We start from the raw sequence: 14,562 nt of genomic DNA on the forward strand, positions 1-14,562 counted from the left end.
GAACTGGTTTCTGAGTTTATTCTGGTTCAGTGTTTGTTCTGACGTCTCTCATGAAGATGTGAGTTACAAATACCTGAGTGATCACTGATCGGTCTGACAGAGACCAGGTAGCACACCTGTATAAACTGGTTATACAGGTAAAGCAGGTATAAACAGGAGTCTGCTGTTTTTTACAAAAACACTGTAAAAATCCAAAGTGTGAAAACACGTGTGCTCAGTCACAGGAGAGAAACCAGGTTTGGTTGGAATCAAACACTTTAACAACGAAGGCAGAGATCAGCTGTGTCACAGGTCAGACTCTGAGACTGTCAGTCAGACTTTTACTCTGAAATTTAATGCTCAGCAACTCTGAGGTCACTTCCTCTGTCCGGGGTTTTGTCCATGTTGGTTTTTCAGTGATGCTTCTGATGTGACTGTGTTTAGGTAAAGAAGAAAATCAAAGATTACACTGTACAACTTTATTTAAATCCTGTTGTCGTTCACAATCACGTGTCTGTTCGTGTTCAGCGTGAAACAGATGAAATGTTTGGATTTTACAAACAGATTTACTGTTTTTTTTTTTGCAGTTCTTGTGGAAACTTCATTTCTCACCAAACATAAAGTTTTGTCATTTTTTTTCAGCTCAGGAAGTAAAGCAGTCACCTTAGGGATCATGTGATCCACACCCGTCTGTGTGTAGACGTAGGAGGAGACCCAAACCACAAACGTATCAGTCGTGTGTTTTGTTGTTGTCGACACAATCGTCAGACTGGCATCTAATGCAGTGACAGGCCGGCGAGGGTTGAACCCTTGGTGAAAAGCTGATGGGAGCCGCGTCCTCTCTGCTCTCAGGAGAGGCCGGATGCTGAGACCTGCTCTGTATCTGTGAACAGAGAGAAAATACCAGAAACCCTCGCAGGCAGGAGCCTTCACACCTGGCAGGTTTGACTTTAACTAGACGGTTTGTCCATAAAGTTTTCAGCAGTGAGCAGGATGGTCTTCATCTGTCGACTCATTCTCAGATGTTCAGATCAGTCAGGAAAGCTGGTAGATGTTCTTCATCATCGGCTCTTTCTCCTCCTCTTCATCATCGCGCTGCTCTGAGGATCAGGACAGAAAATCATTCAGGTTTCCAGGTAAACTGTTGCTGCAACAGGTGATGTCATCCTGATTAATTACCTCTCTGCCTGAGCTCTTCTTCTTCTGCTGCTATCTTCAGTGTTTCTGGTCCTCCAGCCTCCTCCTCTTCTTCTTTGCACTCGACGATGTTCCTGTACGTTGCCTGAGAAGAGGAAGACGACAAACGATGTGTTCAGGAGCCGACCTCTGCAGCTCGGTTTAAATCAGCCGCCTGACTCGTCCTCACCTGGTGGCTGTGACGCGGTGACATGTCGATGGTGGAGGGGAGGAGCCTTTTGATGAGCTGACCAATCGTTTTGAAGGTTGGTCTGTCAGTAGGCTCCAGACTCCAGCAGAGAATCATCAGCTGATACCTGAGAGGACAGGTGTGAGTTAGATTAAAATAACTTCATTCATTTAATACAGAATCTGCCCACTTACATCTCTGCTGGAGCAAAGTCTGGCTGAGCCATGTGGCGGCCATCTTTGATCATCTTGTAGAAGTTGGTATCCACAGCAGTGTTTGGATAAGGACTCTTACCTGCACAGGTAAACACAGGTCGGTGTCAGGTGACATTTCAGACATTTGAACCAATCTGGACAAATCATAACAGTTAGATGGAGGCACAGCCCGCTGAGGCTCATGGGTACTGTAGTCCATAGAGACAATCCACAGAACAAACTAAGAAAATACACCTGAAACATTTCAGGACACAGCAAACACTGGAGAGCTGTAATGTGACTGGATGTTACCCAGAGAAAAAATCTCCCACAGCAGGACTCCATAGGACCAGACGTCGCTCTGCACGGTGTAAACACACTGAAAGATGCTCTCCGGAGCCATCCACTTCACTGGGAGGCGGGCCTATTGAAATGAGACGCACAGGAAGCGTCAAAGTAAAACACACATGAAAAGATGTCAATGTTGTTGTGGGTGTAACCGGATAATTCACCTGATTCTACCTGGTTTGCATCCACTTCTGTGGAAACCACTAACAGAAGCAGCCATGAGTTCACAAATAGTTTGTTCAGAATGATCAGAATTTATTTTCTAACTGTGTTTCAGGAAAAGGCGGAGTGTCTGTCCTTCCACAGCGACTAAAGGCGTCTTATTTCGGCGGTTGCCTGCAGACGTCTGAACAGGTAACAGTGCTGTTATTTACTCTGACAGGTGAAAGGTACGTAGAGGTGAAACACTGACGTTTCCCTGCACGATGTAGCTGTCGTCGTTGCGAATGTCTCGAGCCAAACCGAAGTCACAGATCTTAGCAACACGGCGATCAGTCAGCAGGACATTCCTCGCTGCCACGTCTCTGTGGATGCACTGAGAGACAGGTGACAGAGACGTGGACAGAGACAGACTGTTACAAAGATTTTCCTGCTGGTTGTAGTGAGAATATTCAGTGTGTGCTTATATTGCGGTTTGTGTGAGGAATGAATTTCAGTTTAAACCATCATAGTGAGGACTTCTCTGCACTGGGGACATTTCTGCATAGTGAGGACTTCTCTACACTGGGGACATTTCTGCAATGGGAATGGGATGTGAAGTCATAACTGACTGTTCAAAGGTTCAGACTTGGTTTTAATGTTAGGGGCCTGGGAATGCATGATGCCAATGAGGGTCTTCACAAGTACAAAAATACAAATGTGTGTTTGTCTTCTTACATTCCTGGTGGACAGGAAGTCCAGACCTTGAGCCACCTGGTAGGAAAACCTCATGAGGTCACCTACAGACAGGCTGTCTTTCTGCACACCTGAGAGACAGACAGGGAGTTAGACAGGTCTGACCTCATAAAGACAGAAACTACAGGTGCATTCAGGTCGTTACCCTGGTGTATTTGTCCCGGACTCTGAACCGGCAGCATGTCCTGATACTCTGAACAGCACGAGATCCCACTGTCACTGCAACACATTTGATTGGAAGTCAGCTAGAAGCCACTCAGGTGATGAATGAGCCACACATTCAGAATTTTATTGAAAATCTCTAGATAGTTCAAACCAAACGATGTGTTTTGTGTTTAACTTGATGTAAAATCAGTTGGTTTGGCTGCTAAATGTTTTTCACTCTTTACGTCTCTCATATTGTTTGAGCTGCCACTTATTCCACCAAACTTATGATCATCCCGTGTTTACAAAAGATGAATTAGCTTTTTATCACATGATCATTTAAAACTGTGGATCAGTTTGTTGAAGCAAAGACATTCAGACCTCCTGAGCCTGGCGTGCTGGGCAGCCATGTTCTTATAGAAAGCCTCTCCCTCAGTTTCATCCACACTCAAAATGGATGTCATGAAGTCCTGAGCGTGAGCCCGCAGGAAGTTGAGCAGGTCGCCATGGCTGCAGTACTCGGTGATCATCAGCATTGGGCCTGGTGGGGTGGTGGGGGTTAAAGGTCAAAGGTTAAAAGAAATCTGATATTTATCATCAACCTGTGGAGTCTTCATGCAGACTGAAAAACTCTTTAACCTTAAAATAATTGAGAATTTTGCTGCTATAAAAGAGAGAACTTTCTGTGTGGGTTTGTTCTGGGTATTCCAGCTTCCTCCCACACTCTAAACCACCCACAGGTGTGTATCTGCAGGTAGAGGTGGGATTGGCTCCTGCCTATCACAGCTCCTCAGCTGTAAACTCTGGTTTTTATCAAAGCAGCAGAAGGAAACAGTGAATTTGTTGGGAACTGTTTTTAGCAGCAGATTGATCCATGTTTGTATTGTTGGCAGGAAGTGCAGTGCAGAGTGCTTCCTGTGACACGGCTGTAGTTTCATACTCATATTTAATAGTTAAAACCATCATCACCTCCTCGAGTGCAGGCTCCCAGCAGGTTGACGATATTGTCATGGTAGCCAAGATGGCTGAGGATCTTCAGCTCCGACATGAGAGCTTCACGTTCCTCTGCGTGAGCGCTCGCTGCTCAGTAACACATCAGATCATATCATTATAACTAATGTGTTACACATAAAATGATAACGATGACGACGATGATGATGATGAATGTTTGTATACTGACGTTTGAGCATCTTGACAGCAACTCTGGTGACATTGTCGGTTCCCAGACCGTACGCCGTTGCCTCGACAACCTTCCCGAATGCTCCCGAACCCAAAACAGCACCTGAAACCCAGAAAGGTCAAAGGTGAAGGATGAACAGAAGGTAAACTGTGAAGTTTCTCATCTCTAACTTTCAGTTTTGTCAAAGTCGCCTGTTAGAAACCGTCTCACAGGATAATTACTGGTGACCACACCGACTTCATTCATTTGAATGCTACCGGCTCCAGCAGGTCGGAGCCTGTGGCGGATGTGCTGAGCTAATATACCAATGTGATAAACTAAATGTTAACATCAGTGTTTCGTGTTGATCGCTGTTGTAGCTTCTGATTTTGAATTAGACAGTTTTGTACCCAGGCGGAGTTTGTCTCTTGGAAACTCCCAGTTGAGATTGTATGGCAGCTGGGTGGGGTCAACAAAGGTGTAGCTGTTTCCATCTGTGCTCTCGATGATCTTCCAGCGAATCTCATATTTGGGTTTCTGGTAGAAGTGTAACAATAGAAACGTGTTACGACAGAGAAGACCTCGATCGACCTGACACTTGTTAACACGGATATTTGTTTGACCAGTAAACGTACCTGTCTCCACTTGTAAAGGACAATCCACAGCAGCAGAAAGAGGACACCAGCAGTGCTCAGAGCTCCAATCAGAGCTGGAGTGAAGAACCCTGGAGGTTCTCTCTTAGAACCTAAAGAAACAGCAAGGGTTTATTCAGCACGACATTCACATGGACACGTGGATTTTCCAATAAACCAACATGTTTATACGGAGACTTACGTAGATTGATGACATCGTTTGACTGTCCAATCTCATTGTAGGCAACACACTCAACAGTGACATCATCACCTGCCGAAAGGAGGAGGTGTTTCCTCACCAGCTCCTCCTCCTCCTCCTCCTCCTCTCCCTGTGAAGCCACAGCAGCTTGAGATTCGTGATAGATGGAGTCGTTTCTACACCTGCAGAGGAAGTGAAGGTGTTCAGTCTGCGCTGTTTGTCCATTTCACCCATTTTATCTCCTGTTATGTTTGACTGTTAGGGTTTTATATAATTTAGTTATTTAATTCATAGCGCTGTTGTTTTATCACTGTTCTGAAAATTATAGATAAAGCCACTGATTATATTAATGATTGTTTATAGGAGCAACAGAACCCAATACAGGGCTTCCCACGTTTACTGACGTAATGTAAATATATCTGTCACACAGCTTCTGCAAATCTGTTTTACGCATAAAGAAATAAATAATTAGACTTTGACGACACTGTGATCTTTGTTTTAGGACAACCGTCAGGACAAACTGTCCACTGCTGTCCAGATCCTGAGAAGATAAATCATCACGAGGCCGCTTGTAGTGAACTCTGCAGCCTGAAGGGGGCGCCCACAGCACTTTGTACTGTCAGTCTGCGTGGTACATACATGTTCTGGACCCCGGGGCAGGTGTACCAGAGGATTGTGGGTAGTGGATATCCATAGCTGAGGCAGGTCAGGGTGTCATTGTGCAGACTGATCAAGACTCTTGGAGAACCTTTATACATTTATTAACAGCAACAACAAAAAACAAGATTTACAGTCAGTCTGTGACAAACGAACAAAGGAAAACTGCTGCAGTGAAGAAGAGGAGGAAATTTCTTACTGTAGATTCGGAGATCAACATTCTGTGACCCGTTAAAGAACGAATTTGAGAAATGGAATGAGTATCGACCTCGGTCACTGTGACGGACTCGATGCAGCAGCAGGCTTGCCTCCGACCTGAAACATGAAGAATACCACCTTTACAAACCAACACTACTACCTTAACAAACCTTAGCACCGAAACTTTAACCATAACATAATCAGAACAAACCACCACAACAGCCTGAACAACACCTGACCTTACCTTTACAACAAAACCAACACTATCACAGCAACAGGCTACAACACCTACAGCTGTGTAGTAGCTCATAGTTGTTCACTGAATTCAGTTCAATTCAGTGTTATTCATTCAGCTCCTTCACACACAATCACAACTGTCTCACAGCTCTTCACAGAGACCCAGAGTCTGACCCCAGATCAGCAGTTAAGGCGACAGTGGCAAGAAACAGCTTCCTTTGAACAGGAAGAAGAGTTAGCATGCTAACCTGTAGCCGTTAGCAGTGTAGCTCTCCTGGTACACTGTATTTTTGGTGTTGTTGATGTGTGCTGGTGTTGTCCAGTTCTGGTTCCTGATTGGAGGATATGCCTCTATCACAAATGTTAGCATCACATCTTGGCCTTTATACACCTCCACTTTGCTGTTGCTGCTAACGTTAGCACTGCTGGCTTTATTCACATCTGTTCCATTGGGGCCAATCATTTCACCATTCACCTCCGGTGAACCACTGCTAATGTTAGTATCTTGCTCTTGTTGCACTTCCATTGCCATCCTTCTCCCCATGCTGCTATCATAGGCATGCAGGGCCTCCTTGACCTCTGTGGTCCTGGTGTTAGCATTAACATGTTGCATGGACTGCAGGTAGATTCTCAGGTAGGGACGATCTGGTGACGAAGAGGAGAAAACAGATATCAGAATTTTTAGTCTGTTCGTCTTTATGCTCAAGTTATTGTCTTTTCACGACAGGTTTGTATTTTATTCCTACAGGTTACTATAACGTTCACCTCAAGTTAATATCATGTCAACGTAAATTCTTATTTTGTCCACACAAGTGATCTAATTCCCAGAAGATATTATCTCCTTCCCACAAGTTAATTTGTTCCTGAACGATAGAATCTAAAGTGCAGTATTCTCTTGTTTTACTCTGAGTGTTGCCGTAAGTTTTTGGGTATTTATTATTTTGTGTTTCCACCAAATGTTCTTACTCAGAACTCTGAGGTGTGCGGTTGCTGTGGCGACGCCAGCTTCGTTGACAGCTGTACAGGTGTATGATCCGCTGTGTTTCAGACTGACAGCAGAGACGGTCAGCATGCTGTTCATGTACAGGCGGGAGTTTCTATAGTTACGGCTGACGTTCACGCTCAGTCTCTGGAACAAACCACACAACCAATGAACATCAAGTTGTTCAGGAGTACAGACACAGGAGATCTCTGAATTCTCACCTGTGTATTCGGGTGTGTCCAGGTGAGATTGTAGAAGTGGGAGGGGTTACTGGCCAGACAGGTGACCTCAAACTTTTCTCCTTCCAGACGGACAAATTCATCCTGACTGATAGACAGGGAAGGAGGATGACGCAGCCCTGCAGACAAGCAAGTAAACAGACAGGTGTGGAGTCAGGTGGAGAGACCAACAGATTAAGAGTTAGAGAGGTAGACAAGCAGACAGGTGTGCAGACAGACAGGTCTTACTGGGGACCACCAGCAGGTTGACAGGTCTGGATCTGAACTGTCTGCCATCCTTCCAGCCTGAACAGACATAGCATCCTTTGAATGACCTCCGCACATCTTGGATCAGGGCTCCTTTTTGGGGGTCAAAGGTCACATTCATGCCCTGGGGCAGGCCCCAGCCCCTGTCCCCAGAGGTGCCCTCTGATTGGAGGGTGAGATTTTTGACAGATGGGTCAGTCAGCAGACACTTAAAAAGGAAGTCCTGGCCTTCTTTGACAGCAGGGGTCCAGCGAGGAGTGACAAACACACTGTTGGGGTCGGCTGGGTCTGACGAAAGGGAGTACAAGAACAAGTACAAGAGGTTATTTTTAGATCATAATGAAGGGGGAGAAAGACCAGTACTAGCAGGTGAGTCATTAACATGCGCCCACGTGTGTGAGTTTGTTGGTACCCGTCCATTAAAGAAAAAAAAAACTAACCCTAACCCAGGACCTGCGACTGGAACCAAGCTTTGTGACACTGGGCGGTGTGTTTCGCTGCAGAATGTCTCGATAGTCTTTGATTTGATAGATTTTTTTTGTCCCCTGCACAGATTCAAGACACCGTGAGCCAGACGCAGCAAAGCAGCTCTGTGATGTAACCGAGCCTCGTCCATGTTTCACAGTGTTCTTTTCTCAGCTTCATTTTTGCATCTGTGAACATACAGTTAATGTGACTCACCAAAAAGCTCCAGTTTTGTCTTCTGTGTCCAGAGGACAGTCTCCTCAGAAGTGTTCTGCTTGTCTAAATGCAGTTTGGCGTGTCTATGATCTGTTACAGTGGAGTCTTTCTTGCTCGTCTTCCATTTAGTCCACTTTTGCTGAAGTATTGACTGATGGTGCGATCTGAGGCTGATGTGTCCTGACCGTGTAGTTCACCTTGAACTACACACCTTTGGAGGTTGTCCTTGTCTCTTTGGTTACCGTTCGTATTGTCCTTCTGTCATCAGTTTCTGCTGCAGTCCCAGGATCATTAAGCTGCTTGGAGATGCTCTCATAACATTTACCTTTAACATGCATGTGGATAATTTTCTCTCTGCCGTCCTCAGACTCTCTCCTTTGCTTTCTCTGGTTCATACTATGATACGAACAACTTCTCACCATTTGAACAGGATGAAGAACTGATCGCAAAACTGAAAACACCTGTGATGCTAATAACAGGACTCGCTTCAGTTTAGCATGTCACCATGGTCAAATTATTCTTATTTTTAATGATTCTGTTGAGTCACGGCTCAGAGGCAGTGTCTGATTTTCATTAGTTAATGTTCAGTAAATTTAGTTGGTTTCAGGTTATTTCAGAGCCCGTTGTGAGTTTGTCTTTCTTTAACGGATAAATACGTTCCTGTCTGTACCTGGGATAGTCTATTGAAAAAGTCTAGTTTGGATTCAGCCCTCTGATTCTGGCAGGGGGTGTGGCCTCAGCTGATCTTACCTTTGACGTACAGGTGGATCCAGGTGTCCAGATATTCCAGACTGTGGGCGGTGTACCTACAGTGGTATGTTCCAGTATGTCTAGGAACTGTGCTCTTCACCTCCACAAGGTCCGGCAGTTTCTCCTCGTACGCAAAATAAAATGCAGTGCTGGACCAACTGATCGAACCGTTACCATGGCAACCGAGGGAGAAGGCAGAGCCAGCAGTCAGGACCCTTTCAGTTTGATTTGGCAGGATGACAGAGTTCAGACGAATCACCGGAGGACCGGGACGGTCTGAAACAGAAGGTAAGTAAATGTGAACAACAGTTAAACACAGCTGGAACACTGGTTAACACAACACCCGACCGCAGCCACGCCCGACCGCAGCCACGCCCGACCGCAGCAACTGGGGCTGAAGGACATTCATTCAACAAGTGGACACAAACAGCACCTCAAATGAACGATCACCTCACTTCATAACCTCCAGGTAGGTTCTGCCAGGTAAACTATAACTCGTAGTGTTAAAGATGTCTGATCAGAAAACTCCCATCATCTTTTTATAAACCCTCGAGTGTTTCTGACGAACAGACTGAGTAATGAAGTTACACCTGTGCTGCACTGAGTGCTGAAGTTTCCCCATGTGCCCGATTTACTGACGTTTTATTCCCTTTTTTTTCAATAAAAGCGCGTATCAAGAAATTTGACTTCTCCGACAAAATCATTTTACGAGTAAATATAGATAAAATACACAAACACAGCACAGAAACCTGCTCAACTTTTTATTTTATTACATGATTTTTATCAAAACAATTTTCTGATTCATCAGAACAAACAAAACAACATGAAGATTGATCAGTTTGTTTGAAGATATCATATCATACTGTACTGATACAGGAAATGATTCTCAGTGATTAACAGGATTGTTAGTGGTTGACTGGTTAATAACCATCAATCTCATTGGTTAACTGGTATAAATAAATGAAAATCACTGGTAAATTGAATGATTTAACTTTATTTGCTGATGTTAAACATATTTCACTATCGTTACAATCAAAAGCTTTCATTGGCTGTAGAGGATCAGAGGATCTCATTGGCTGGTAGCGGCAGGTTTCTTGGTGATGTCCTGCAGGTGGGTAGCGATGCGGGACGTCTGCAGCAGTAAAGCCTGATGGTTTTCAACCAGCAGGCTCTGGTGACGAGCCACGTTCTGCAGATCCTGGATCTGCTGGGAGCCCTGAGGACGCGGCAGCACACCTGGGTTACTTTAGTCAAAGTGGGACTGACTATAATCCTACAGAGTCCCCAGCATGCTGGCCAGGCTGATGATTAAGCTGTAATGTATTAAAATTAAATTATCATAAAACATTTCTAAAGTTAAGGTGAACTAAGCCATCTACACTAAACTAAACTAAACCTCAGGTAAAATAAACAACTCTCAACTAAACTGAACCTCAAACTGAGCTCAACTCACCTGAGTTCCCAACATGCCGAGCAGCTGGACCACCTGGGCCTGATGTCTGGCAGCCTCCTTTTGGATCTGAACCAGCTGTGTCAGCAGGTCCAGGACCTGCTTACGCCACAGTGCCTCGGGCAGCTGATCCTGGACCAGCTCAATGGGGCTGTTGTTTAATTGGGCAGAAGACTGGGTGGCACCCATTGTCATGGCAGCAGGTGGGTTGTCATGGTGATCACCTGGAGTGAAGATGACTGAAGTCAAAACTTCAGTTTTTATACAACACACGAGATTCGTTCATCCTGTGACTTTAACAAGAAACGTTCCATCACAGGAAGAGCTGGGGTGTAGAGGTTTTCTTTGATTGACATATGAGATCACACCACTCGACAGCCATGTTTTCAGTCACGTTAGCGACATCAGAGATTATTGGATGGACAGAGCAGGACCAGGCAGCTGTTCACCAAATGTTTATTTAGTTAAAAGATTTTCTCAAACTGAAGTTTAAAGCTTCAGGAGAAAATGTTGTCACGAGTCTCACTGACGGGAAACCTGGGTTCAGTCCGATCAGTCAGTGGGTGTGAACAGGGGAATAATCCCAGAGAGGAAAGTTTCCATTCCCTGATCCGATGATCAGATGTTCCTAATAAACAGACTCAGTGAAGCAATCAAACATGTGCAGACGTTACAGAGACAGATGAAGAGATTTGTTCTGAAGCTTCATGTGACAGTTGAAGATTCAGAGTTTCACAATCTGAAAACAAGAAGTGAAACTGTGTGTGTGTCTCTGTGTCCCTGTTTGTGTGTGTGTGTCTGTAGTTGTGTGTGTGTGTGTGTGTGTGTCTGTGGTTGTGTGTGTGTGTGTGTGTGTCTGTGGTTGTGTGTGTGTGTGTGTGTCTGTGGTTGTGTGTGTGTGTGTGTGTGTCAGGGTTCAGCCTGTTGCAGTTGATCATATTAACATGTTTATCCAATGACCATGAACCGTTTCGGTCTCTCCTGAGGAAGACTCCTCCTCCGTCGCTCTTCCTCAGCTTTTTCTTTTTTTTTTAAATCTTTTTTGGCCACAGTCAGAGGAGCTGAGGGTTCAAAGGATAAAAGCAAACCTGCTGAACAGGTAGAACCCAGGTCAGTGTAAAGCTGAGTGTCGTCAGCGTAGCGGTGGAAGCTGATGCTGTGTCTCCTGATGATATTTCCTACGGCAGCATGTAAAGATTAAAAAGCATAGGACCTAAGATTGAACCTATTCTGACGTGGAGTTCTCAGTCTTAAACAACAGAAACTGGTCTGTCTCAGGTCTGTCCTCAGTGGTTATAGCTGGACTGGACATCCTGCATTAAAACCACACGAGGAAAGAAAAACATCTGCAGCAGCGTCACATCAAAGATCCATGAAATTTTGACTCGCTGTGGAAACCAGGCTTCGGTTGTTAGTCCCTGTAACTAAGACAGGTGTCACCTGTTGCCCATTGCCTGGTGTATTTAAGTCTCGTTGTTTCCCTGTGCCCTTGTCAGTTCTTCTGTGTCCATGCCTGAGTCTGTACCTGAGTCCGTGTCTTCCCTGCATTCGTCCCCGTACCTGTGCCTTGCATGGACGTACCTTGGTTTCCTGTTTTCATTGTGTTTCTGTTGAGTTTTGTTCCTGAGAGTTTTTCTCCCGTGTGGATGATTTTTGGTTTTTTGACTCTTCCAGTGATTTTGGTTATTAAAAGACGTGTAGTTCTCCCATTCTGCCTGTCTTTGGGGCTTTTGTGTTTGGGTCCAAGTCCTTGGCCACCCCCCCGTGACAGCGGGAAACAAGACAAAGACAGGAAGCGAAACAAGACAAGATACACAAGGGCCAACTCTTCAAAATAAAACAGGAACTACAAACAGAACTTAGCAAACTTAAGAATCCAAAAATGTCCAAAGAGACCATAATATAACAAAACTAAGTCTCCTTAGGGTCTGGTCCCCCAAACTGGAGCATGCTGTAGGTTTCCATGACGACCAGGTAGATCTGTTTGAGCAGTAATTTATTACCTATTAAAGGACGGATTTTCTGTCTCTGATATCAGTGTGTGAAATAATGAATTCAGTTCATCGATTAATAATTTGATCAAAACGTCAAAAAATAGAAGCGTCTCAGCGAAGATGAAATCACTGAACATCAGAACAAAGTCTGACGATGTTTGTTCGTGAATTTTCATCAAACTGACAAAAGAATGTGGACGAACGAACAAACGTCTGAGAAAATCCTGCAGTTAGGATGTTTCAGTGTGATGAAACCTCAGAGTCAGGAAACACATTTTCTACCACAGACCACACACACACGTGCACACTGGGACTGGGATAGTGTGTGTGTGTGTGTGTGGAGGGTCTTTTCTCCTACTTCCTTGTCTTACTTCTTCTTTGTTGAGGACTCAGTGGGAGTGGTGGAGGTGGTGGAGGAACTGGTTCTGGAGTGGATGTTTACATGCACCCCAGAACCTCCAGTAGTATCTGTGTGATAGTAGCAGTAGTAATAGTAATAGTACTGGTACTGGTGATGGTACTATGAACTGTCTGTATAATGAGAACGTAAACACAGTAACTGGTTCATTCATGTTTGATCAGAATATTCACTGAATGTCAAAATCTGTGTGTTTGTGTGTGTGTGTTTGTGTATGTGTGTTTGTGTGTGTGTGCGTGTGTGTGTGCGTGTGTTTGTGTGTGTGTGTTTGTGTGTGTGTGCGTTTTTGTGTGTGTGTGTGTGTTTGTGTATGTGTGTTTGTGTGTGTGTGCATGTTTGCGTGTGTGTGTGTGTGTGTGTTTGTGTGTGTGTGTGTGCGTGTTTGTGTGTGTGTGTGTGTGTGTGTGTGCGTGTTTGTGTGTGTGTGTGTGTGCGTGTTTGTGTGTGTGTGTGTGCGCGTGTGTTTGTGTGTGTGTGTGTTTGTGTATGTGTGTTTGTGTGTGTGCATGTTTGCGTGTGCGTGTGTGTGTGTTTCTTATGATCCTTTTAGTTTTTACTGATCTCTGAACGATAATTTTAGTTTGAAATGTTTGAGTTTTTGTAAACTGCTGGTTTTCTGTTCAGGATGCTTTCAGATGTTCAGTAAAATGTGGGACATTTGAGCATCGGGTTTAAATCTGAGCATCTCAGGAGTCTGATCTGCTTCATGCATCAGGTTCATCAGTTCATCAGGTTAATTCACGCAGGGTTTTATTTTGTTCTGTAGATTGAACTTCACTTGTCCTGTAAAGCAGCTTCTTAAAGTTTGATTCATCATCATCGTTGTTGTTGTTGAACAAATAAACAAACATCTCATTCAGGGCTCTGTGTGTCCTGATGCTGCAGCAGCCGCTGGACTTAGCTAACGATGACAACACAGACATGAGCTCATGTGTCATTGGTCATCAGCGCTTCGGCAGCGTCTGACTGACGGAGCTGAAACTGATGAAGCAGAGCAGCTTCTGAGTTACATGAGCTGCAGATCAGAGCTTTAATATGATCCTGCTTTTATTTTGGTGGTGTTGTGTTCGTGTTTCATGTTGGATCGAATGTGTGCGTGGAAACATGTAACGACGGTTTGGTTCTGTCTGATGAAGAACAGCTCTAACACCACCTGATCAACAAACAGGAAGTGAATAGTAAATAACAAATAATAAAAGAGTAAACAAAGAGACTCTGACCTTCAGCAGAGCAGCAGCAGCTGAGGGCGATCGACAGCAGCAGAGAATGGACCAACATCTCTCTCTCTCTCTCTCGCTGTTGTTGTTAAGACTGAGGTCAAACTGAATCTGACTGAAGGAAACAAAGTTCCTCTCAAACCCAGGACCCTGACTCCGCCCATTGCCTCCGCCCCCTGACTCCGCCCCCATCCCGCCCCCTGCACCCCCCGTGTGTTAGGTCTCAGACTCAGAGCACGTAAACGCAGCATCACAGGTTCGAGTCCAGTCTGTGAAATCCTCAAACCGTCAATAAATAAGATGAATACGAATAAAAATGGCGTCACGTTCAACACGCTGGAAACTGAACAACACGAGTTCACGCTGAGAAAAACTCACAAACAAAAACACAACTTTTACTTCGACTCAACAACAGAAGAAAAAACAGAAAAACTGATGAAGTGAACACAGAGTGTGAAACGCTGGAGGTAAACGACACAGGTGACACACAAGAAGGCGGGGCAGGCGATCAACAGAGGTGGGACAAAAAGACTGGAAGTAAATAAAGAGCCAGATTTCAAAATAAGACAATAAAAACT

The 14,562-nt window shown here is 44.7% G+C and overlaps 1 protein-coding gene across 1 annotated transcript; it reads right to left on the reverse strand.

The window, feature by feature from the left end:
- Window positions 1-478: 478 nt before the first annotated feature.
- csf1rb (colony stimulating factor 1 receptor, b) lies at window positions 479-14,099 on the reverse strand. Its single transcript, XM_041051319.1, has 22 exons — window positions 13,988-14,099; window positions 8,906-9,181; window positions 7,457-7,762; window positions 7,211-7,347; window positions 6,974-7,136; window positions 6,256-6,652; window positions 5,772-5,887; window positions 5,555-5,663; window positions 4,919-5,097; window positions 4,720-4,829; window positions 4,495-4,621; window positions 4,106-4,207; window positions 3,895-4,005; window positions 3,307-3,466; window positions 2,927-3,000; window positions 2,764-2,852; window positions 2,300-2,422; window positions 1,852-1,963; window positions 1,540-1,639; window positions 1,346-1,472; window positions 1,159-1,261; window positions 479-1,079 (listed from the first exon to the last, which is right to left on the reverse strand). The coding sequence occupies exons 1-22, from the start codon at window positions 14,043-14,045 to the stop codon at window positions 1,015-1,017; spliced, it is 3,144 nt and encodes a 1,047-aa protein (XP_040907253.1). The 5' UTR covers window positions 14,046-14,099; the 3' UTR covers window positions 479-1,014.
- Between the last annotated feature and the right edge of the window lie 463 nt (window positions 14,100-14,562).

Source organism: Toxotes jaculatrix, chromosome 12, assembly GCF_017976425.1.
Source record: "Toxotes jaculatrix isolate fToxJac2 chromosome 12, fToxJac2.pri, whole genome shotgun sequence".
NCBI classification, from domain to species: domain Eukaryota; kingdom Metazoa; phylum Chordata; class Actinopteri; family Toxotidae; genus Toxotes; species Toxotes jaculatrix.